Below are 26,017 nucleotides of genomic sequence, written 5' to 3' on the forward strand. Positions count from 1 at the left end.
TGGTCCCTCCGTACTAGACAGTGATGCAACCAGTTAGACTGCTTTCCAGTTACATGGTACATCTGTAGAAATTTGTGAATGCCATTGGTGACATACCATGTCTCCTCAAACTCTTAATGAAATGTACTGGCTGTCGTGCCTTCTTTGTGATCGCATCAAGAAGTTGTGCTCAGGATAGATCTTCAGAGAAGTTGACACCCAGGAACTTGAAGCTGCTAACCCTTTCCACTGCTGATCACTCGATGAGGACTGGAGTGTGTTCCCTCAACTTCCCATTCCTGAAGTCCACAGTCAATTCCTTGGTCTTACTTATGTTGTGTGCAAGGTTGTTGTTGTGACATCACTCAACCAGCTGATCTATCTCACTTCTTTACGCCCCCTTATCACCATCTGAAATTCTGACGACAATAGTTGTGTCATTGGCAAATTTATAGATGGAATTTGAGCTATCCCTAGCCACACAGCCATGGTATAGAGAGGGTAGACCAGCAGGCTAAGCACGCATCCTTGAGGTGCACCAGTGTTGATTGTCAGTGAGGAGGATATTTTATTTCCAATCCGCACTGACTGTGGCCTTTCGATGAGGAAGTCAAGAATCTAGTTGCACAGGAAGGTACAGAGACCCAGGTTTTGAAGCTTGTTGATTAGAACTGAAGATATGATTGTGTTGAATACTGAGTTGCAATCAATAAACAACAACCTGATGTACGTATTGCTATTGTCTAGGTGATCCAAGTGGAGAGCCAGTGAAATTGCACCCGCTGTAGACCAATTGTGGTGATAGGCACATTGCAGCAGGTCCAGGTGCTTGTTTAGGCAGGAGTTGATTCTAGCCATGCCCAACCTCTCAAAGCACTTCCTCACAGCAGATGTGAGTGACATTGAGAGATAGCTGTTGAGGCAGATACCTCAGCTCTTCTCAGTATGATTGCCGCCCTTTTGAAGCAGGTAGGAACCTCCGACTGCAGCAGTGAGAGACTGAAGTACTCTCACTGACTGAGAGATTACAGGATCCTGAAAACACACATTCAACGCATCAGAAACGGCTTCTTCCCCTCAGCCATCAGATTTCTGAATGGACAATGAACCCATGAACACTACTTCACTATTTAAAATTTTTTTTTTACTCTCTTTTTTCACTAGTTACTTAATTTATTGTTATATATATCCCTTATTGTAATTTATAGTTTTTTAAAATTATTATGTATTGTAATGTGCTGCTACCGCAAAACTTCACATTTCACAACAGATGCCAGTGAAATTAAACCTGATTCGGATTCTGAGCCTAAATTATTTGAAGAATGTGAAATAAAGACTAGATATATACATTGGAGATATATATTTGTTTAAGAACAAAGGGAATAAAGATTATTAGCATAAATAAACATAATAATTATTTATTTAATCATTACAATAACTATCCCCAAAGACATGATGTTTGTTGGGGTTAATTGGCTTCGATGTTTCCCCCCAAGTATAGGCGGGTGGTAATAAAATTGGTGAGGTGTTAACAGGCAAGTGAGAGAGAATGTATAACAGAGAAATAAGTAAGGGAATGGGATTGATAGAATTGGTCTAAAAGTCACATGGACTTAATAGGGTAAATGGTGTCATTAGGAAGTACATCTCCTTATAAATGTTGTACTTAGACTCACAATTCGAAAATTATCTTTACAGGTTGTTTGATACCATTTATCATTTTATGCCATAGAAACCATCCCTTGAAAGATAAAGGGGAAGATGATTTTGGTTGAAGCTATGCTTATTTTTAAACCCCTTATAATTAAAACCCTCCAAGAGCACCACAAACTTGTCATAGGGTTTGGAGGCTTGCGTGCCTCAGTGACCCAGAGAGTTATGCTGACTGCAGCCAGGCCTTTATGCTTTGGCTCTTGGTAGGGTCGCCCATGCCAAACCTGTGAAAGGGTAGTGACCAGACTAAGAGTGGTCCACCAGTCCTCCAGGTTCAGGGGTTTAGCTCAGGGCTAACAACACTGACTAGTCAAAAAACATTTGTTATAGAAACAGTAATGAAGAATCCTATACAGACAGAGATGGAAGATTTTAATTGCTGCCCTCAATGCCAGCAGTGTAATGGGTAGTAAGTAATTAAAATTATTAAAACATGAAGGAATAAGACACTATACTTGTTGTTGTTAATGTGCAGAAGGTTTTTGTTTACAGTAATGAGCACATCCTTAACAACAAAATATAACTAAGCAAGTTAATTTGTTTCCATCACCTATTGCCAGCAATTTCACATTATTCATGTAATTCACTGGTGACTTTGACTTTCAAAGCACCTTAGAAAGGAAGTTGCAGATCGTTGATTGTGAACCTCTCCTTGTCTGATGTTGCTTACATGTATCATAAGCAACTGACATCATTTGGCTCTCCATTATTTTGACAGGAAATTATGGCTCAATACGTAGCATTTTCAAATGGGTTTGTTTATGTGCAAAGGTGAAATGTTTCTTCATTATGATAAATGGATTCATTGTTTCTACAAATAGAATGTATTTGTCAAACTATGTTTCTCAGAGGCTATGTTCCCTTAAAAAATAATGTAAAACATCACTGTATCTATCAAGATTTACCTTGGTTATCTGAACTGCATTTTATGTGAATTTATTTCCAGGCAGGAAACATAACATAATGGAGAAACACTCAATATGGCAAGTCTGGCTGTGAAATAAATCCTGAATCTTATAGACATACTATATCTCCCCCACAAGCAAATCAGTAAAAATTAATCCACAAGCATTCAATAATGCTTTCATTTCTGTGAATAAAACAGAGGGACAAGCTTGTTTGAATTAAAAAGCACCCTCTAGAGTTCTCAGATTATGCATTAATGAACACATACTTCTGTAAAAAAGAAATCAATAACAATGAGAAAAATGCCTTTGCTTACCACTATAATGGAGCAAGCTGAGGATAGCCTTTAGAGAACACTTGTACAATTAAACTCCAGAACTCAGAGGCTATGGTCTGTGATTTCTTGTTATGCCATATAAGCATGAGGGAGTCAGTGAAAGGGTTTTAATCAGTTTTCTATTTTGGAATTAATACTGAGAAATTATTCCCCTACACCTGCTTCTGATAAAGAGGCATCAATATTTTGCACACTGCTTTCAAAATTTGCTCCACTAACTTTGAGTGGAATGAATTTCTCAGGCAGATTAAGATGTAACAACACTTTTATGTCATCTTCTTAGTGATATTGATAAGGTACAAGTTTCAAGGCAATTCTTACTGCAAAAGAATATCAAAAATATAAACCCCTGTTGAATCAACCTCCAAGAGAACCACAGACTTGCTGTAGGGTTTGGAGGCTTGTGTGCCTCAATAAATGGACATCTACGTTGGCTGGAGTCAGGGCCTTGTGTTTTGGCTCTTGGTCGGGTCACTCATGCCAATCGGGTCAAAGGGTAGAGGCTGGACCAAGAGTGGTCCACCAGGCCTCCAGGTCTAGGGGTTCAGCTCAGGGCAAACAACCCCACTGGGCAAATACAATTGTTACAGACACAGTAATGAAGCCAAGGACAGATGGGGATGGAGGGCCTTCATTGTTGCCTTAAATACCAGCAGCGTAACAGGCAATTAATTATAGTAATAATAATAATTGTTGAATCAAGTGCTAAGCCATAAAGTTTAGTAACCATCTGATTCTAAAATATCTGGAAGTGGATTGTCATTCCAACCAATATTATTTCAAACATCCATGCTGCTTAAAATAATTAAACTATTTTTTAATATAGTTTTAATAGTTTTTGTTGCGGCATTTTTGCTCACAATATGTATACTATTCTAATGCTTAAAAAGAAATTAATGGAGAGTTCTATTTTATCTTGCTGTTTTGGTATCTATATCAAAACTTCGATATGACCAGCTTCTCTGTCAATAGGACAAGGACAGGCCAGACATCCCCAATAGACGACTCAAAAGAAACAAAACAGATTGCTGGAACTCTGTGGGCATTTTCTTCAAAGCCATTGGTTAATCCGGGCCAACTTTTCCTGACGAAATTGAAATATCTCATTGGATTCCTTGCTAGCAGGAAAGATACTGCATTACATACCAGCAAAGAGTAGAGTGAAGATAACAGCAAGTTGGTATATCCCATGACCCAGAATATTTTTCATCATGGTTCGTGAAATGAGGGGTTTGTCCCTGCCGTATGGTTTCCTCATCAGCAGTGCTTCCGTAGGTGGCTCCGTGGCGAGGGCCAGGGAGGCGAAAGTATCCATGATGAGGTTCACCCACAACATCTGCACAGCCTTCAATGGAGAATCCTGGAGAAAAAGAATAATAAAATTACGGCATAAAAATCCATTCTTGCTTTTAAAATTGGCATAAGTAGTGTACATGCACAGCACAAAGTAGCTTTTATTTAAGACTGTAAGGTCATAAGATATAGGAGCAGAATTAGGCCATTTGGCCCATCGAGTCTGCTCTGCCATTTCAGCATGGTTGATCCAATTTTCCTCTCAGCCCCACTCCCCTGCCTACTCTCTGTATCCCTTCATGCCCTGACTAATTAAGAATATATCAACCTCTGCCTTAAATATACTCCATGACTTGGCCTCCATAGCCACCTGTGGGAATGAATTCCACAGTTTCACCACTCTCTGGCTAAATAAATCCTATCGCATCTCTGTTCTAAATAGACGTCCCTCTATTCTGAGGCCATGTGCTCTGGTCCTAGACTCCCCCACCTTTGGAAACATCCTCCTCACATCCACTCCATAGAGGCCTTTCAACATTTGATAGGTTTCAATGAGGTCACCCCTCATTCTTCTGAATTCCAATGAATTAAGGTTTTAGCATATGATCAAATATCTCATTTTTAGAAAACTGCATGGAAGTCGGCAAATAAATGCTCAGATGTGAAAGCGTAAAGGGAGAGCCACTGCCTTTCATCAACAGATTTACATGCATCACATACGGTCTCTTCCTCCAATCATCTATATTGATGATAGCAACGCAGTACATAAATGGCTGGTGCACAAGCACTTGTCCATGAACGGTCAGGTACCAGATGAAAATGACCAACTTATTCCATCTTCCTGTTTGTTACCTTGATTATTCCTAAATCTATGCTTCTAATCCCAAGAACCTTATACCATTAAAAAAAATCTGTGAGTTACCAATCGCAATGAATGTATATAAGAATGATACAAAAGGCACATGATTTGTTTGAAGATATAATAACCTGATGATGGGTCAGTGAATCAGACAATAATTGCAGTGCAAGAGAAGGCCATTCGGCCCATCATGTTAGCACCAGCTCTCTATAAAAGCAATTCACTACTTCTGACTGCACCTCGCTGTCTTATAACTCCAGAAGCTAACCTAACGAAAGATAAAGGAGCCGGGATGTCTTTTGTTCACTCAGTTTTTCTTTCCTTTTCTTTTAGAAAGGTGCTCACATATGACATGGTATAATAATGATGCATGCCATTCACATACTTCTTACATGTAACCCATAATGAATTATGTTAACAAACAAAGAAAGCTTAATCAGACTATATATTTACAATTTTGCTCAAATATTACTGAAATATTGAATACACAACACTTGCCACACAACTGCTCTTTTCTCCATAGTTTGTAAACTTTCTATCAGCATATCTTTACCTAATTCTCATTGAAAAGCTTGAATCTCTCTCCACCACATCTGCAGCCAGATTCTACATTGCAACCACATCCCATGTAAAAACATTATTCACTTTTAATCCTCCTCCCTTCATTTTATACCTGTGACCTTGAAGTTCCAAATGGGAACAGCTTACCACAATTCTGTTTTGCTAAATCCTTCTGACTACTTTAATAAAATCTCCCCTCATTCATCTTCTTAAGGAAAACAGTCCTTCTAATCTGCCCTTGCGATTGTGGTCCCTCATTCCCAGAACCATTCTCCTAAATCTTTTCAGGACTCTCTCTGATGATTACACATCCTTGTTGTTATAATGAGGTGTCTAGAACTGATGACAGTGCTCCAGATGATGTGGGACTCGTATATTCAGTAAGCATTCAACATGACTTCCCCTGGTTTATACTGTACACATTGATTGATTGAACACAGAATTCTGTGCATCTTATTAACCATTTTCGTAACCTGCCCTGATACTTCCAATAACACTGTACATCCATACTGCACAGTATCCTGCTCCTGTCCTCCTTATAAAGCAGCATCCTTTATTGTATATTGCTCTCTTCAGTCTTCTTCCCATCATGCAACACCTCACAGTTCTCCACATTAAGCTTCCATCTGTCAGGCAACAGCCCATTCTCCCAGTGTGTTTATATCACTGTCTTCTCCACAGGCAACATTAATGCCAAGTTTGATGCAGTAGCTTGCACTCCCAGTTCCAGGTCATTTGTAGAGATCTAGGAAAAGCAATGGTCCCAACAGCAGTCCCCAGGCAATGCCATTATTCTCCGTCCTCATGTCTAACAAACGACCGGTTATCACACGTCTCTGCTGTCTGTGAATCAGTCAGCTTCCTGTCCCTGCTATCAATGTCCCTTAAATGTACTCCAAATGTTTTTGATAAAGCTGCTATGAGGCACCTTATCCAAAGTTCAAATTCATGTTCAATTTATTGTCATACAACTGTACACGCAGAACCACCAAACAACGTTCCTCCAGACCAATGTGCACAACACATACATACAGTTCACACACACAGCATATGAAGTAATATTATCATAAATAAATTAACAAACAATAAGGTGTACATACAACACATATTACAAAATAAGCAGTACAATGCTACTGGCACTTCAATGTGATGAGACCTGGGTAGTGGCAAAGTATTCAGTAGTCACACGAGAAATTCTGCAGATGCTGGATATTCAAGCAACACACATCAAAGTTGCTGGTGAACGCAGCAGGCCAGGCAGCATCTCTAGGAAGAGGTACAGTCGATGTTTTGGGCCAAGACCCTTCGTCAGGACTAACGAGAGGGTCTCGGCCCGAAACGTCGACTGTACCTCTTCCTAGAGATGCTGCCTGACCTGCTGCGTTCACCAGCAACTTTGATATGAGTAGTCATACGCCCTGGGGGGAGAAGCTGTTTCCCATCCTAAAAGTTTTTGTCCTAATGCTACTGGGCCTCCTATCTGATGGTAGGGGCAGGGATCAAAAATCCTTCTGGAAGTCCATGTACTGTACATCGCACTGAATGTATCACCCTCATCATCTCTATTCATAACCTCATCCAAAAGTCATATAAAATTAGTCAAATGTTAAATTCAGCATTATCTTTCTGATAATTATTTTGTTTCCAGGCGACAATGGGATCTATTAGGCAAGAATCCTCAATCCAGCCCATAACCCATGTGTGTTCCAGTATTTCCTTGCAGGCTGTAGCCTCGCAGAGAATGTTCTTGAAACCCAGCCACTATAACTATCCTGTGAAGTCGAATACGCCACAAATAGTTATCAGGCCTAAAGCCTTATGCCCTGAATTGTCCTGATGCTATGTCACAGACCCTGAGTATTGATCAGAGATATTTTAAAAGCAGTTCAGGTGAGCAATAATAAAATCAAAATCATTAAAGTATATATTTATATAAATTCTAGATGTTATTATTATGCAAAATGAAGAAAGAAAACTATTTACTATTTAATAACACACTCATGATCAAGCTCAGTAACTGCATTTAGATGAAAGTGGTTTTATTATATGGATCAACTACTGCTGGTCACAGAGAATCATACAGTATCATAGCACAGAAAAAGGCCCTTCAGCCCGGTTGGACCTTACCAACCAAGCTGCACGTATCAGCTAGTTCCATTCGTCCATGTCTGACCCATCTTTTCCTAAATCTGTTCTATTCATATACCTGTTCCAGCATCTTTTAAATGTTGTCATTATACCTGTCTCAACAACTTCCTCTAGTAGCTCGTTCCACATACTCCCCTCTTTTGGGGTGAAGAAGTAACCCCTCAGTTTCCACTCATCTTGTCACAACCACAGATTCTCCCGTGGGGGTCTATGTGCCTGTGCAGGCAGGTTGTGGAAGACATTTGTGCTCGTGAGTATGCATATTCCAGCTAATTAGTGTTTCATTATGGTGGAATTTAACTCCCTTCTTTTCATTCTAGTCTTGTTGAGACTTGACCAAAAGTACAACAACGCTTATGCTCCCTGCTTACTCTCGTCCTTGTCCGGGAAAGAAGACTACCGTTTCATTGATGCTGTGAAGGAGCAGTATTCATTTGGTATTTAGCTTTTGGATTCCAGCCGCAGGGTTGGCATTAAAATTTCAGTTTGAGTGTTTTAGTTAATGGCCCTATTGGCCTAGCGTTTATTGCCTTCCTTTTCCTGTAAAATTCTGCAACATTTCTCATTGAAGCCAGTGAACTGTTGACCTTCCTCAGTGTCTCTCTCTCTCTCTGCACTTGGACCATATCTGCACCAACTGACACATCTTAAATATGTACCCTCTAGTTTTTCATTCCCTTACCCTGGAAAATTAACTATGTACCTCATAATTGTATACACCCCTGTAAGGTCACACCTGTCTCCTTTGCTCCACAGAATAAAGTCCTAACCTGTCTAACATCTCCCTCGAACTCAGGCCCTCAAGACCAGGCAACATTCTTGTAAATCTTCTTTGCACTCTTTCCACCTTGACGGCATCTTTTCTGTAACAGTGTATTCAAAACTGTGCAGTAATCCATGTCATTGAATGGGCATGAACCACCAATTTTTCAGTTAACAGCTGAGATGAACTGGTGTAAAGGTGAGAATCTACGGTCCCTCAGTCCAGGCAGTCTGTGCTCCACCCCTAGACTCAGTACTGAGCTGAAAGGCACTCAGAAAGTGAGTACCCGACCTCTTGTCCTGACCATTGTAATATTCAAGATTTGCATCTTTTGTATAAATACATATTCATATTCTACAAACGCGTACTTTGATTTCTATTTATGTAATACTATTACTTTTTAAACAAAGTTATATCCAGGCATACAAATAATTAATAGCACTGAGACCACAGTTGAATAATACCAGAGTTGTGACAGATCTAATTCTCATTTACAGTATACAGATGGTGTACAGTTAACTCGTTTCCAGGAAAATCATTCGAAATATTCCAATTTCTAACTTGGAGGATATAATGCTAGCTTCTGCAGAAGATTTGCATGCTATATTGGCCATCGCTATTCCTATTCATTGCTGTACTTCCATCTTCAATTATGAGTGGAAGTTTGCTGAACAGAAAAAGGCAGCAGATGCTGAAAATCTGAAATAAAAAGAGAAATATTTCTCTCTCCTCGGATGCTATATGACCTGCTGAGTAGTTCCAGATTCCCCTTTTATTTGGAGGTTTCTGGTTAGGTTTTCCCAAAACAGAGGCTACGGATGAACCAGGATATTTGCCATCTGCTGAGTGCTTGATTTATGCTGTTCAAGATCAACAATCCAGAATCCTATAATGAGCCCAGATATGACCGATGGAAGGCCATCATGAGAGCGCAAAGGCAACTCTGTGTGAGATGAGAGACACAATTGGATTGCTGACACCCGCGGGAGGGTTTGCAATGCCGTTACTTTCTGTAGAGTGAAACCTAACAGCAAAAGTATCTGCGATGCTTCACCCCCCGATGAGCCCAACGCCTTTCATGCATGTTTTGAATGGAGCCTAAAACTACATCTCTGTAAATCTCCACTATATCCAGTGACTCTGCGGTGTCTGTCTTGGAGGCTGATGTCAGAACATCCTTCAAGAGAGTGAACTCTCGCCCGTCATGAGGCCCTGACAGTGTGCATTTCCCGGCTGGAGTGTTGGAAGACATCTTCAAATTCTTACTGCAGTGGTCTGAAGTTCCACCTGCTTCAAAAGGGCAGCAATCACATGAGTGTCCAAAAACATGGTGAGCTGCCACAATAAATTTTGACTGGAGCACTTACATCTACCATAATGAGGTGTTTTGGGAAGTTAGTTGCAGCTATAAGTAATTCCTGCCTGAACGAGAAACTGGACACACTGTAAATCACCTACTGCTGCAATAGGTCTACAGCAGACACAATCTCACTAGTTCTCTACTCTGCTTTGGAACATCAAGCCAACAGCTCTCTGTGGTGCTCCAATGTGTGTGGTGGTTTTGTCGTACTTGTGTTCCCCTGACCTTGAGCACCTAACAATCAAATGCCGACCATTCAGTTTACCAGGGGAGATCTCCTCCATGATCCTGACCACAGTTTACGTACTACCATCGGCCAACTGTAATCAGGTGCTCAAGAAACCGCGTGATGCTATCACCAAACAAGAAACAGTCCACCCCGATGCATTCCATATCATAATCGGAGATTTCAATCAGGGCTGTTTGAAAGAATCCCTGCCCAATTATCATCAGCATATAACCTGTAGCACCAGAAGTCCCAAAACACCAGACCAATGTTACACAAAGATAAGGAATGCCTACCGTTCTATGCCCAGACTGCATTTTGGTAAAGTGGATCACTTGGCTGTCCTTCTCCTACTTGCATACAGGAAAGGCTAAAGAGCAAGGCTCCAAAGATTAGGGCAACAAAGAAGTGGTCCTGGGAGGAAGAGCAGTAGCTATAGAATTGCTTCGAGTTACTGGACTGGGCTGTGTTCAAGGACTCATCTGTGGATCTGGATGAATACACCATACTTGTTATGGATTTTATAAAAACCAGTTGTTGTGTCCCCACCAAGTCATTCACAGTTTTTCCCAACCAGAAGCCCTAGCTGAATCATAAGATGCACAATCTGCTGAGGGCCTCGTCAGAGGCATTCAAGTCTGGTGAACAAGAAAATTACAAATGGTCCAGGTACAATCTCTGGAAAGCCATCTCAGGGTGAAGTGGCAGTTCTGGACTAAGATTGAATTGATGAAGGATGCTCAGCAGCTGTGGCAGGGCCTGCATGCTATCACCTCTCGCAAAGTAAAATCAAGCAATGTACGTGACAAAAGGGATTCACTTCCAGACGAGCTCAATGCCTTCTCTGTTCACTTTGACTATCAAAACATAGCGGAACCATCATGAGCTCACACAGTTCCTCATGATCCTATGATTTCAGCCACTGAGGTCAACATGAAGGGGGAGTGGGTGAACCCACAAAAAGTATCTGGCCCAGATGGGGTACCTAGCCAAGTACTGAAGAACTGTGCTGATCAACCAACTGGAATTGAATTGAATTGAATGCGATCTTTAATCTCTCTCTTCGGCAATGTGAGGTGCCCACCTGCTTTAAACAGGCTTCAATTATAAAAGTCCTAAGAAGAACATGGTAACCTGCCTTAATGACGATTGTCCAGTAGCACACACATCCTCAGTGATGAAGTGTTTTGAGAGGACGAAATATATTAACTCTTGCCTGAGAAGTCACTTGGATCTGTTCCAATTTGTCTACCAGCACAACAGGTTAACAGCAGGTGTCATTTCATTGGCTCTTCACTCAAACATGGAACATCTGGACAGTAAAGATACATTCATCAGGATGCTCTTCGTCGATTACAGCTTGGCATTCAATACCATCATCTCCTCAAGACTAATCAATGACCTTCAAGACCTTCCTCCATGCATCCTTGTGCAATTGGATCCTTGAATTCCTCACTAGCAGATCCTAGTCTGTTCGGATTGGCAACAACATCTCCTCCACAATCTCCATCAGCACAGGTGCACTTCAAGGCTGTGTGCTTAGCCCCATGCTCTACTCGTTTTATACTTGTGTGGCTAAGCACTGCTTCAATACCATATTCATGTTTGCCGATGACACCAGTGTCGTTAGCCGAATCAAAGGTGATGATGAATCAGCATACAGAAGGGAAACTGAAAATCTGGCTGAGCGGTGTCACAACAACAACCTCTTCCTCACTGTCAAGGAGATGAGCAAGAAGACGATTATCCTTGCTCAAGGAGATGATTATCCTTGCTCAAGGAGATGATTACTGACTTCAGGAGGAGGAACCCAGAGGCCCGTGAGCCACTTCTCACTGGGGGATCAGAGGTGGAGAGAGTCAGCAACTTTAAATTCCTTAGTGGACCTATCTTGGGCCCAGCACATAAATGCAATTATGAAGAAAGTACAGCAGTGCCACTACTTCCTTAGGGGATTGCAAAGATTCAGCATGACATTTAAAACTTTAACAAACTTCTATAGATGTCAGGTGGAGAATAAATTGATTGGCTGCATCACAGCCTCGTATGGAAGCACTAATGTCCTTGAATGGAAAATACTACTCGAAGTAATGGATATGGCCCACTCCTTCACAGGATATGGCCCATTCCCCATTACTGAGTACACCTACATGAAGCGTTATTGCAGGAAAGCAGCATCCATCATTAGGGACACCCACCACCCAGATCAGACTTTCGTCTCACCACTGCCATAAGGAAGGTAGTACAGGAGTCTCAGGACTCACACCACCAGGTTCAGGAACAGTTATTACCCCTCAACCATCAGGTTCTTGAACCAGAGGGGATAACTTCACTCAACTTCACTTGCTTCATCAATGTAAACTAAGTTCAAAGTAAATTTATAATCAAAATACATATTTGTTACCTTATACAACCCTGAGATTCAATTTCTTGCAGACACTTACAGAAAAAAACAATAGAATTTTATGAAGTTTCACATGAGACTTAGTCCTTTAACAAACACAAAAATAACACCACTTCTTTTCATTTGCTCTTTCCCACTTTCACTTCCAAGGTTGGAATCATTATGACTGCTTCATTGACATGTGTCAAAGATCAACTGTTCAGTTTTTGTGCATGCTGGTGAGAAATGTGTGTGTTGGTATATGTGTTGGGGGTGTGTGTGTGTGTGTGAGTGAGAGAGAGAGAGAGAGAGAGAGAGAGAGAAAGAGAGAAAGAGGTGAGTATTACTCTGTGTATGCATGCAATGGTGAACTCTCTTCATTAGAAGGAAGACCCAGGATCCTGCGTCAAATCTAACCTACTGCAGAATCCACACGGTGATTTGGCAGAAAACCCAGGCTAATGGATTTTATTGTGATTCCCCTCAGAAGCACCAGTACCAGGTGATATTTCTAGCCCATTTTTGATTGGGTTGGATGAAAGAATGGATGTTGTTTGTTTGTTATGTAGAGCATACCATAATGAATGGTTAAAACTGTGCACATTGGTTTAGGAGATCTTCGAGTGGGTGAAAAGTTTGGAGGCTACAATCACACAGGTGCAAAGGAGGTATACAGATACACTGATCATTGTCAACAGACATAAGAAATAATCTGAAAGGATAATGGATGGTGATCAACAATAAAGAATGCTGATCTTTGTCTCATAATTAGTAAATTGATTCACCTATCCTGAGAGATAGGCAAATTGGTTTATTACTGTCACACATACAGATGTACAGTGAAAAACTTTACATCTGTATGCCATTTATACAGATAATTTCATCACATTAGTGCGTGAAGGTAGGACAAGGGAATATTGGGAATTAAAACAGTACAAAGGAGTAGATCTGTAGAAAGCAACTTGCAAGGAGTTGCCATGGTCTACAGCATGCTTTGAATTCAAAGGACAGGAAGTTATTGGCCAGTTATGACAAGACTTGACAAGACCAAAAACACCTTCTATTCACACACCTATCACATCTAAAGTATCTGTACACTTGTGGAAACTGCACCCTTCATCAAGACAGATGCTGCCTGGCGCCTTCTGAATTCTTACAACAGAAGTGATTTGCCATTGTCTTCTTCTGGGCAGAGTCTTTACAAGACAGGCGATCCCAGTCATTATCAATACTCTTTAGAGATTGTCTGCCTAGCGTCAGTGGTCGCATAACTAGGGCTTGTGATCTGCACCAGCTGCTCATGCGACCATCCACCAGCTGCTCCCATGGCTTCACATGACACTGATCTGGGGGGGGGGGGGTGGACTAAGCAGGTGCTACACCTTACCCAATGGTGACCTGCAGGCTAGCGGAGGGAAGGAGCACGTTACACCTCCTTTGGTAGAGACGTATCTCCACCCCACCACTCAAGGGTTAACAGTGTGCATTTGAACCTTCAGGAATAGACGTTTCACAACTGAGTGAGTTTCCTACCATGGAGGTGACAATGGAAACATACAAGTCAAAGAAAAGTTTCATTCGTAAGGGAGAGCAAGAAAACGTTTTGGCAAGATTAATTAACATACAGACCTGATGGAATTAAGAACTTCCAAAATCATTGTTATTACAAGAATCAAAGTTGTGCAATGAAAATGAAATAATTTCCCACAAATTTTCAGTTGGAAACAATATAATTACTCATTGCCATTCCCTGTGTTTAACACACCTTAAAGTAACTGAGTGGATTAACCAGCTATTGTACCAAAACAATGTACAGAGTCCAGTGGATGGAAATGAATGCCATATTATTCTGAGAGATGCTCTACCGATAAGAATACTCAGACTGGGATGATTAGCTGTTTGTTCATACAGCCCCTTACGTTGTCCTTCCCTTTCAATAGATAATGGCTGATCTGATTGTTGGCATTAACTTCACCTTCTTGCCTGATCCTATCATCCCTGGTTCTTTAATGGTCCAAATCTACTTCAGGCTTGAATAACCTTTCAGGGAACACACAAACAGTTAGCACCAACAATGAAAGCAGCTTCTTTAGGACATAGATATGGAAGGTCACTGCACTTCAGTTATAAAAATAGGCAGATAACAGCATTGATTTCCCCAATGATGAGCTGACTTCACTAACAGAATGTAAAGGAAAATTGAATGAATGAGAATAGAGGCAATTACCTTCAATGTTACAAAGTCATTGCTTTCAATGTCACAGTACTTCATGCCTTATATATAGCAATCTAACCAGAAGAGATTTCACAGTTGAACTGTAAAGGTAAATGCATTGAGCCCAAGATATAAATAACTGCAGTGACAGTTGTTGCAAGTCCCTGGGGTAATTTCTAAATAATGAAAAATGAATGAAGAATTAAATTAAAATTCCCAAGCCTACTGACTGAAATAGAGTTCTTCCCATTATCTTATAGCTCAAACAGAAGCAATAAATTGAGGAAAAAATTGTTGGATTCTTAACAGTTCAGCTGTGCTGAAATCCCCATTTTACAACTTCGAATGAGGAATGATCAAAGCTCTTAATTGTCCATAACATCACGCTGGAAATTAATTTAATTTTACTCACAAAACATCAAAATCAAAATTTGCAGCATTGAATTCCTCAGAGAAATATTTCTGCACTAACTGCCCTTCAGTAAAGCCACCGTCAGTATGTATTTACTCAGGCGTTGAAAGCCTCAATATTGGCAGTAATTCAAAATACCTAAATGAAGACCACGATAAATAGTCCATTTGTGTTTCCGCCTAAACGTGCCAATTAATAATTACATGGACTCTTTCTCCAAAATTAGCAAAGGCTCAAGGAATTGGTCTGTGTGTTGGTGGCTGTGTGGGATGTTAGCTAAACTTCTAAGGTACAGTAAAGAAGAAAGAAAGTGAGCACTTTTTTACAGGTGGAGATACACTGGCAATCACGAGTGAAGATGAAAAATATCTGATCCACCAATGGCCCATACAGCCATTTTTCTTATACATAAGAAAAAAGAATTGAGAATCTTAATTCAGGTTTGGTTTGTACCGCAATACCCATGCTATCACTAATTACATGTAGGGAAACTAAACGAATGGGTCACCTTGCAGGTAAAGCTTTTGCGTGAATAGCTCCTTGAATGTAAGGCAAGCACTCCCAAATTAAAGGCAGTGTTGCTACTCTGATCCTCACTTTCACACCTCAATTACATACAATCTCCTTCACTCTTGTGCGGTGGTGGTGGGGGGTGGTCTTTGGGGTTCTGAAGTTTCCATCACTCATTCTATGGAGTTTCTTGTTTCACAGATGCCTGTGAAGAATACAAATTTCAGCTTGTATACAGAATACATTCTCTGATATTAAGCTGAACCATTTGAACTCTTGCTCTTGAAGGCAAATAATCTTTGTTTATAGCCTGTAGTCTGATGTACCACAATTAGACTTAACCCTTGATATTTCCCATCACTTTATTCCCTTTCCGTTCACAGACTACCTGCTCACTGAGTTAATGATAATTATAAACTGAAGATCTCTCAGCATTAGTCATCCCAGCAGCAAAATTAATCTTCTTGTCACATTCTTTGGTATAAAGTTATTGTGTTCTTTGAAAATCCTGTTTCCTCTTAAATTTTTCTCTGCAGCTGGGGAATTGGTGGCTGTCAGTCATGTGGAAGAGTTTTTAAAGTGGAAAAGACATTGCGTTGGGGCAGTTCCACTCCCTCGTCCTCAGAAGTCCGGGTCCAGTGGTACAAACAAGTGTCACAAACTGGGGTCTTCCTCGGTTATAGTGGATGACTATGACGTCTTCTGTGCCTTTTCATCCCCTTCACTCTCCATGGAGCATTACAGAACTGTCTTCCTCATCATTGGATCTCACTGTAAATCTCATTCACCCTGTCCGCTGGAGCCGACTTCGCAAGCTAGGACGGGCATGTCCCTGTCTCACCGGGGTACCAGGCTGCCGGCTACCCTCCCCTGGTTTCGCCCGTTTAACAGACTGTGGCCGCTGTCGCATGCAAACTGCTACTTGGAGTCACAGGTGAGAGCTGAGTGTTCGGTGGGGACCAAAGGTGAGTGATCTGCCCTGGAATGGATAACAAGCTCCTTCACCAGAGATGCTGCCCCCCCCCCACCCCCCAGACACCGAGTACAAATTCAGAATATAATTTAAATATAAAATTGGCCACAGGCCACCTCACTGCTCACATGCATAATTATTGTGCCAACTTTTAATATCTTGAGGCATTCTATTCCTTTTGGAAACTCTCTGTTAAATAGTAATTATTTTTTCTAACTGTGGTGAAATCAGTATTTTACAACTTAGAGTGAGGAATGATCAAAGTTCTTAATTGTCGAGAACATCATGCTGGAAATTAATTTTATTTTACTCACAAACCATCGAGATCAAACTTTGCAGCATTGAACTCCTTAGAGAAATATTTCTGCACTAACTGCCCTTCAGTGTATATTTATTCAGGCATTGAAAGCCTCAATATTGGCAATAATTCAAAATATTTAAATGAAGACCACTCTGTTAATGGTTTGAAGACAAGGTCATCAAGAATGCTTTTGGCACATTGGCTTTTATAAATTAATGTATTGAGTACAGGAGATGGGATGTCATGTTGAAGTTGTATAAGATGTTGGTGAGGCCTAATTTGGAGTATTGTGTGCATTTTTGGTTACCTAGCTACAGGAAAGATATAAATAAGGTTGACGGAGTACAGAAAAAAATCACAAGGATGTTGCTGGGTCTGGAGGACCTGAGTTATAAAGAAAGATTGAACAGTTAGGACTTTACTCTTTAGAGTAGAGAAGATTGAGAGGAAATTTGATAGAGGTATACAAAATTATGAGGGGTATAGATAGGGTAAATGCAAGCAGGTGCTTTAAGAGTGAAAGGAGAAAAGTTTAAGGGGAACATGAGCAGGTAACTTCTTCACTCAGAGGGTTGCGAGAGTGTGGAACAGTTGCTAGCACAAGTGGTAGATATGCGTTTGATCTCAACATTTAAGATAAGTTCGGATAGGTACATGGATGATAGGGGTATGGAGGTCGATGGTTTCAGTGCAGGTTGATTGGAGTCAGCAGTTCAAATGGTTTTGACATAGACTAGAAAGGCAGAAGGCCAGTTTCTGTGCCTTACTTTTCTATGACTCTATAGCCCGTAATTGTTGATGAGTTACATAACACAGCATTGTCTGCTGATCACTGACCTAAGAAGCAAGCCCTTTCGAGCTTTGAGAATGTGCATTCAGAAATAAACCCTCACCTGGGTGATGCATGCTCCAGTAAAGGCCACAATAACCGCAACAACATTCACTGTGAGCTGGAACTGCAGGAACTTGGAGATGCTGTCATAAACATTTCGGCCCCACATGACAGCCTTCACAATGCTGCTGAAGTTGTCATCAGTCAAGATAATGTCAGAGGCTTCCTTTGCCACATCAGTGCCTGCAATTCCCTAAAATACAGCAAGAAAAATGTTAACCAGCATCTCAGCTGTCAGAAATATCATTGAAAGACAGATTCCAGGGAATAGAATAGTAAAACAAGTACAATGAATTACTTATGCTCCATAATTAACACATTGTTATTAAAACTGCTTTGAACTAACAATTAATATGCTCTAAACATGAAAAATTCTGCAGAGGCTGGAAATACACACTATATACTGGAGGAACTCAGCAGGTGAGGCAGCACCCATGGAAATGAATAGAGAGTCAATGTTTCAGGCCGAGACCCTCCTTCTGGACTAGAAAGGAAAGGGGGAAGATGCCAGAATAAAAAGGTGGGGAGGGGAGAGGAAGGAGGATAACATGCCAATCTTTAACTAGACTGAAATATGTTGGTGTTCATAGGGACCTGGGTGTCCTTGTGCACAATTCAGTGAAAGTGATGCAGCCAGCAATTTCAAAAGCAAAAATTATTGCCTTTACTTCAGGAAGATCTGAGTACAATAGGAAAGATGTCTGACTGCAGTAATTTGGACCTCTGGTTCTAGAATACTTTGTACAATCCTAGCCCCTCTACTGAAGGAAGGATATACTTCCACTAGAGCAGGGGTTTCCCAAACAGAGGTCCACGGATCCCTTTCTTAATGCTATTGGTCCATGGCATAAAAATAGGTTGGGAACCCTTGCAATAGAGGATTGCAACAAAAAGTATTACAAACTGATTGTAGGTACAGGAATTTGAGCAATGAGAGATTAAGTAGACTAAGCCAATACACTTTAAAGTTCAGAAGAGTTCAAGATTCAAGATTGTTGATTGTCATTCTTCAGTATACAAGTGAAAAGAGCACAAAATAATTGTTACTCTGCCTCTGATGCAGCAGATTAGAAACACACAATAAGCATAGAGAACACAATAAAAAAAGCAACGTAAGCATAAGGCAATCCTATAAAACACAATGCACAAGTAGCTGTATGAGTGAGCGATGAAGAGACCATCCAGATGCTTGATTTGCAGATACTGTGAAGCTCTCCCAGTGCATTAATGGCATGAGTGCTCAGGGTCAGGTCAGGTACTGTGGCCAGCATTTAATTGTATGATGTTCAGTTATCACAGAACTGTGACTGCAAACCACAAAACAGCTTGTGCACCAGTCTTCGTTGATGTGTACACACACACACACACTCTCTCTCTGCCTCTGGATTGAGGTAATCTCAATGAAACACACAAAATTATTAAAATTATTACAAGAGTTTGACAGCACAGATGCTGGTATGCACAGATGATGTTTCCCCTTCAGTGGATTGAACAGAACTGAGGATCAAAAGGATCTTAAACTGAAGGGCCGGTCATTCAGGACTGAGATGAGAATATATTTCTTGATAAAGACAAGGTGGTGAATCTTTGGAATTCTTTATTGCAGATACTCATTTGCTGAATATATTAGACAGAACTATAGACGATCCAAGAGGACCACAACCTTGATGAGGCCTGTGTGCCTCAGTGACCAGGAGAGCTATGTTGGCTGGTGTCAGGGCCTTATGCTTTGACTCTTGCCAAAAGTCAGGTGAAAAGGTAGAATCCAGACTAAGAGTAGTCCACCGATCCTCCAGGTTTGGGGAGTTCAATGCAGGACTAACAGCCCTGACTGGAAAAACAAAATTGTTACAGAAACAGTATATATATATATATCTATCTGTGTGCGAAGGAATTCCTCATTCTCTACCTGTGTCTTGCATGACTGACAGTAGTGAAGACTGAGAGGAAGCTACAGAGACAATGAAGGAAGCCCAGAACACCACCAGAGCTGGAGGCCCTTTATTGCTGCCCTAAATGCTGGTAGGTAAGTAGACTTTGGATATTAAGCAAATGAAGAGATATGGGAACTGTGCAACAAGGTAAGGATGAAGTAAAGTTCAAAGGTCAAAATATATTTATTATCAAAGTACATAGATGTCACCACATACAACCCTGAGGTTCATTTTCTGGCAGGCATACTCAGTACATCCATAATAGATGAATAATCAATGAAAGACTGCACTAACTTGGGTGTTCAACCACTGTGCAAACACAAAAAGAAAGAAGAAATAATAAATAAATAAGCAATAAACATCAAAAACATGAGACAAAGAGTCCTTGAAAGAGAGTCCATAGGTTGTGGGAACATTTCAATGCTGGGTCAAGTGAAACTGAGTGAAATTATCCCCTTTGGTTCAAGAGCCTGATGGCCAAGGGTATTAACTGTTTGTCACCCTGGTGGTGTGAGTCCTGAGGCTCTTGTACCTTCTCTCTGATATCAGCAGTGAGAAGAGAGCATGGTCTGGGTGGGTGATGGATATGGTTTCCTGCGGCAATGCTTCATGTAAATGTCCTCAATGGTGGGAAGGGGTTTACCTTTAATGGATTCATGAGTACCCATGAGTAAAATAGTAGTAGAATGTTTAAAAAATTCATAATGCAATTAAGGAGAGACAGTATGGTCTTACAACAAGGAAACTGAGCTAATTTATTAGCTTTCTTTAAGACTGTAACAGTATGGATACTATAGTGTATTTGGATGGTGCCAGATAAAATATCACTACACAAGCTAAGAGCTCATGTTTTGGTGATAATACTTGAGCATGGATAGGCTGGTCATTTTCAGGTTGGCAAGTTGAAACAAGCATACAATCTGTATCTAAAGCAACACACACAAACTGCTGGAGGAACTTAGCAGGTCAGGCAGCATCTATGGAAATGAATAAACAGTCAGCGTTTCAGGCCGAGACCCTTCTTTGGGATTCATATGTAGGTTGGTTGTGGTAGTTAATAATGGCATTCCTATGCCACTCCCACGTGGGAGGAGTTCACATGTTGTACAAGCAGCTTTATCAATAAAGTTCAGTTGAATATCCCGCATGTTGGCCTCTAGGTGTGGGCTCTGCACTAACCCCCATTATCGAACACAACAAGATCTGTATCTATAACATGGATGGAGGGAGAGTGCATTACAGTCACTTTCACTGCCAGTCCAAAGATAGCTGGTAAAGAAAGTTCTGATAAGGTACAGAGTCTGCAAAGGAATATTGACAGACTACATGAGTGGATAAAAACTTGGCAAATGGTGCATAACAGGAGGAGGAACAGAAAAGCAGAATCTTGTTTAATATAGACATCACAGAATGTTGATGCTAAAGCGATTCCATCTTAAATCACAGAATGTTAAGATTAAGGTACAGGAAGTAATTGGGTAAATAAATAAAATGTTACCATTTATTCAAAGAAAATATAATATAAAAATAGTTAAATCTTTCTACAAACGTGCAGGACATTAGTGAGACCATAGCTGGAGTACCATACACATTGGTTGGTCTCCTTGAGGGATTTAATTGCATTGGAGACACATCAGACAAGGTTCACAGAGTTGATGTCCAATATAAAAGATTGAACAGGGTTGTAACTCTTCTCACTGGTGTTCAGGAGAATGAGAAGCGATCTTTACAGACATGTAAGATTCTGAGGGAGGATATCTCCCCTCAAGGGAGAATCTAAAACTAAAATGTATAGCTTCTGCATAGGACATGTCCATTTAAGTTCGAGACAAGAAGTCATGAATCTTTGGGAAGTTATAGGGGTTTGATTTCTGAATATGTTCAGAGCTGAGATGAACAGAAATCAGACTATTGGGGTGTCAAGATTTACAGTCAAGGCAGGGGAGATCTGATCAGACGTAATCCAATTTGAATGTAGCCTCCTCCTATTCCTACTCCTTACATTCAATCCTTACAAGATTTCAGTCGTATTTTTATACAATTTCTTTTTAAAAAGTGCTTGCTTTTGATTTATTCAGGGAAATCTTTGAACATAAAATTACTCATGATTTGTTTATACTCTCTCCAGAAATCCTCTATAGAATTAACACCATGTGCCTTTATACATAATGGATCAAGCTTTTGCTACACATGTTCTGTGTGTTCATTTTTGTCCTGTCAATATTTCACCTCGGGCTGGCACAACTTTCATCTCACTTAATCTTCTTCCCATAGACATAATTGTTTCTAAAATTTTCCTTCTCACAAATCTGAATTAGAAATTAGAAAGTAGCAATTTCCCTCAAGAAAGGCTTTACAGGGGAAAGAATCTAAAACAAAGCAACTACTTGACAAAGAGTAGTTCTTTCAGCCTATAATGAAGTAAAAAGGGAAAATCCTATTCTTTAAGCACACCTTGTTTAAAAGATTAACCAGAGAAAGCATGACAGTTTCAACACTATTCCTGGTGTACATAAATCCAACATAAATATAGCCATAATTTCATGCATATTGGTAATCTCAGGACAGGAGGCAACTAGCAGCTTTTGCTGAAGCCAAACCAGGCTTTAAACATTGACCTTTCCTCTTCCTTTCCAGTCCTGAAGAAGGGTCTCAGCCCAAATCATCGACTGTTTATTCCTCCCATAGACGTTGCCTGACCTGCCGAGTTCCCCTAGAATTTTATTTGTGTTGCTCTGGATTTCCTGCATCTGCAGGACCTCTTGTGTTTGAAAAATGACCAGCCACTGAGGATACTACCCTCTGTCCTGTCCAACAGCCAAGAACTCTTACTATCCTTCCTTGGTCCAGCCAAGGTATGCACTATTAAACATGAAGGCACACACTCAACAATTCAGGAATAGCTTCTTTCCCTCTGCCATCCGATTTCTGAAAAGACATTGAACCCATGAAACACACAAAAAATGCTGGTGAACGCAGCAGGCCAGGCAGCATCTATAGAAAGAGGTACAGTCGACGTTTCGGGCCGAGACCCTTCATCAGATCTAATTGAAAGAAGAGATAGCAAGAGATTTGAAAGTGGGAGGAGGAGGGGGAGATCTGAATTGATAGGAGAAAATAGGAGGGGGAGGGATGGAGCTAAGAGCTGGAAAGTGATTGGCAAAAGGGATACAAGGCTGGAGAAGGGAGAAGATCATGGGATGGGAGGCCGAGGGAGAAAGAAAGGGGGAGAGGGGAAATCCCAGAGGATGGGCAAGGTATTATAGTGAGAGGGACAGAGGGAGAAAAAAAGAGAGAAAAAAAAGGGGAAAGAAAAATAAAAAATAATAAAAAAATAAATAAATAAAGGATGGGATACGAAGGGGAGTTGGGCCATTAATATAAGTTAGAGTAGTTAATGTTCATGCCATCAGGCCATGAACCCATGAAGACTATCTCACAACTTTTTATTACTATTTCTGCACTATTTATTTAATTTAACTATTATATTTCATGACATATGCTGATGATATTAAACCTGATTCTGACTCTGATTCATGTCTTTACCTCTAGTACTCCCCATTGGCCTTCCTTGTTCTCAACATAAACTCAATCTAATATTGCTGAAGAACAAATATGCAAGCATTATCATCAATTTCCAAATGTTACCTTAATGACCAAGAAAGAAGAGTTCATTATCCTATCATATTAATATAAATATACAAATAAAACATGGGCCATCAAGGATTTTGAAAGTTTGGTCACAATTAGATACCGATCACTAGAGGGTGCTCAAATCTTATCAGATGATGCTACTTGGCTTGAGATTGTTTCAGGATTTGAGTTACTTAGTTGTATTCCATATAGATTAATGGATAACTGACATCGTACTGAAGGACTGAATGAGGGTGAACAATTAAACAAAGCTAGTCACAAAATTGTTCAATCAGGAGTACTTGGCAAGACCTACTGTAATTTCCTCAACTATGATCTTTTGGAAACTCTTAAATTCTGTGGGGTAGATTGTACAGTCGCTTAAACAAGGATATGAACTGCAGTACAGCACTAGTCAATCTAATTAGTTGCACAACCTTAGACCATAAGACATAAGGGTAGAATTTGACAAATTAGCCTTTCAAGTCTGCTCCACCATTCCATCATGATTGATTTATTTTCCTTCTCAACCCTTCTCCTGCCTTTTTTTCTGTAACTTTTAACAACCTTACTAATCAAGAATCTATTAGCCTCGCAATATACCCACAGCTGTCCGTGGCAACGAATTCCACAGATTCTGACTAAAGAAATTCCACCTCATCTCTGTTCTAAAGTGATACCTTTCTGTTCTGAGGCTGTGCCCTCTGGTCTTAGGAAACATTATAGTTTCCACTATAGGAAACATTTTCTGTACAGCCAGTCTGTCAAGGCCTTTCACGATAACATCATCCTTGTTGCTGCCACTGAGTCAGCTGGCTCAGACTACTGCTGTTCATTCCAAGATGGTGTTGCCCCGAAGTCAGTCTCGCAACATCTCTGCATCTTGAATTCGTCCTCTAAGGCGACCTGTCATCTCCTCCACTGAATACAGCACTGTGCAGAGTTAAATGTAACCACTGAGGTAGCACATGGATGGACAAATGTGCAAGGAGACAGGTACAAAGAAAATGCAGAAGGCTGAATCAATGTAGAGCCGGGGACTCTACGTTTACTGGTGGGTGCTGTGTTTCAACTTTTGGATTGATATGCACATTAAGCCGGTCAAACACAAGAAGGAAGGCAAGGTGCGATTTTGTTGGTAATCTGCTAAATGAGGTTTTAGCCACTACAATCCACTTTGACAGCTTTTCTACAGATGACGGGGGCTGAGCAGAGAATGGAATAATTATTTTGCTTCCCTTCAAAAACCCCTTCCTTCTCTTCTTCTGCTTCTGCTCCTGAGCTGCTTTGGGATACAGCTGGTGGAAGCAACACCTTTTATTCCATCTGGGTAGCCTCCAACTTGATGGCATGAATATCGACTTCACCTTCCGGTAAACAAATTGTCCTCCCCCACCCTCTATTCCCCACTCTGACCCTATACCTCTTCTCATTACTTTGCCCTGGGTCCCCTCCTCCCTCCCTTTTTTCTATGGTCCACTCTCCTCTCGTATCAGATTCTTTCTTCTCCAGCCTTTCCCCACCCACCCAGCTTCACCCATCACCTTCCAGCTAGCCTCCTTCCGTCCCTCCACCTCTTTAATCTAGCATCTTCCCTCTTCCTTCTCAGTCCTGAAGCAGGATCTTGGGCCAAAACGTCGCCTATCCATTCATTTCCACAGATGCTGCCTGACCTGCTGAGTTGCCAGTATTTTGTGTGTGTTGTAGTGGAAGGGCTGTCATTTCACACAGCAAAGGTTCACACAGCACGCTGAAAATCACCACAAATCCAGGCTGCAGGTTTGTTGTGTCAGCATTCAAACGACCTGCTCCATCATATTCCACATAGCAGTATCAGCCTGCAATTACCTATGGAGATCGTGCTTCCAACGAGATTCTTGCCATTCACTAGCCATCCCCTGGATTTTAATACTGGCTTGAATCCAAATGCAAAAGCAAAATAGTACAACCATGGCTGACAAAGGATGTCAGAGCTAATGTAAAAGCAAAAGAGGGGGCATGCAACAAAGCAAAAATTAGTGGTAAGGCAGAGGATTCGGAAGCTTTTAAGAATCTACAGAGAGCAACTAAAAGAATCATGAGGAGGAAAAGATGAAATACGAACACAAGCTAGGAAACAATATCAAAGTGGATGATAGAAGTTTTTACAAATATGCAAAAAATAAAAGAGAAATGAAAGTGTATACAAGACCACTAGAAAATGGGGCCAGAGAAATAATAATGGGGGACAAGGTGATGGCTGATGAACTAAATCAGTATTCCTGCATCAATCTTCACTGTGGAAGACACTCGCAGTGTGCTCAATGTTGAAGGGTGTGAGGGAAGAGAAATGAGTGCAGTTAGGAAAGGAATGGAGGGTTATGGGCTGAGTGCAGGTCAGTGGGACTAGGTGAGAGTAAGAGTTCGGCACGGACTAGAAGGGCCGAGATGGCCTGTTTCCGTGCTGTAATTGTTATATGGTTATATGGTAAAGTGAATGCTACAAGAATACTGGGCACAAATTACATATGAAGGGAGAGGAACCCCATTTGGTTTAAATAGCTGACAACAGTACTGCAGTGGTATGCATGCAGTCAGTGACGCCCGGTACCAGGGGAAACATACAATCCCATCAAAGCA

General features: G+C 40.8%; 1 protein-coding gene across 11 annotated transcripts in view; it reads right to left on the reverse strand.

Annotated features, from left to right (window-relative positions):
* The window catches only part of atp2b2 (ATPase plasma membrane Ca2+ transporting 2), a 927,552-nt gene that overhangs the window by 33,010 nt on the left and 868,525 nt on the right, over positions 1–26,017 (reverse strand). For all 11 annotated transcript variants that reach the window (XM_063068192.1, XM_063068182.1, XM_063068188.1 and 8 more), the window contains 2 exons: positions 17,833–18,024; positions 4,082–4,295 (listed from right to left, as the gene is read on the reverse strand). In XM_063068192.1, coding sequence (XP_062924262.1) covers positions 4,082–4,295; positions 17,833–18,024 — 406 coding nt within the window. The remainder of the gene's footprint in view (positions 1–4,081; positions 4,296–17,832; positions 18,025–26,017) is intronic.

The sequence above is a fragment of the Mobula hypostoma genome, chromosome 15 (assembly GCF_963921235.1).
Source record: "Mobula hypostoma chromosome 15, sMobHyp1.1, whole genome shotgun sequence".
Taxonomy (NCBI): Eukaryota; Metazoa; Chordata; class Chondrichthyes; order Myliobatiformes; family Myliobatidae; genus Mobula; species Mobula hypostoma.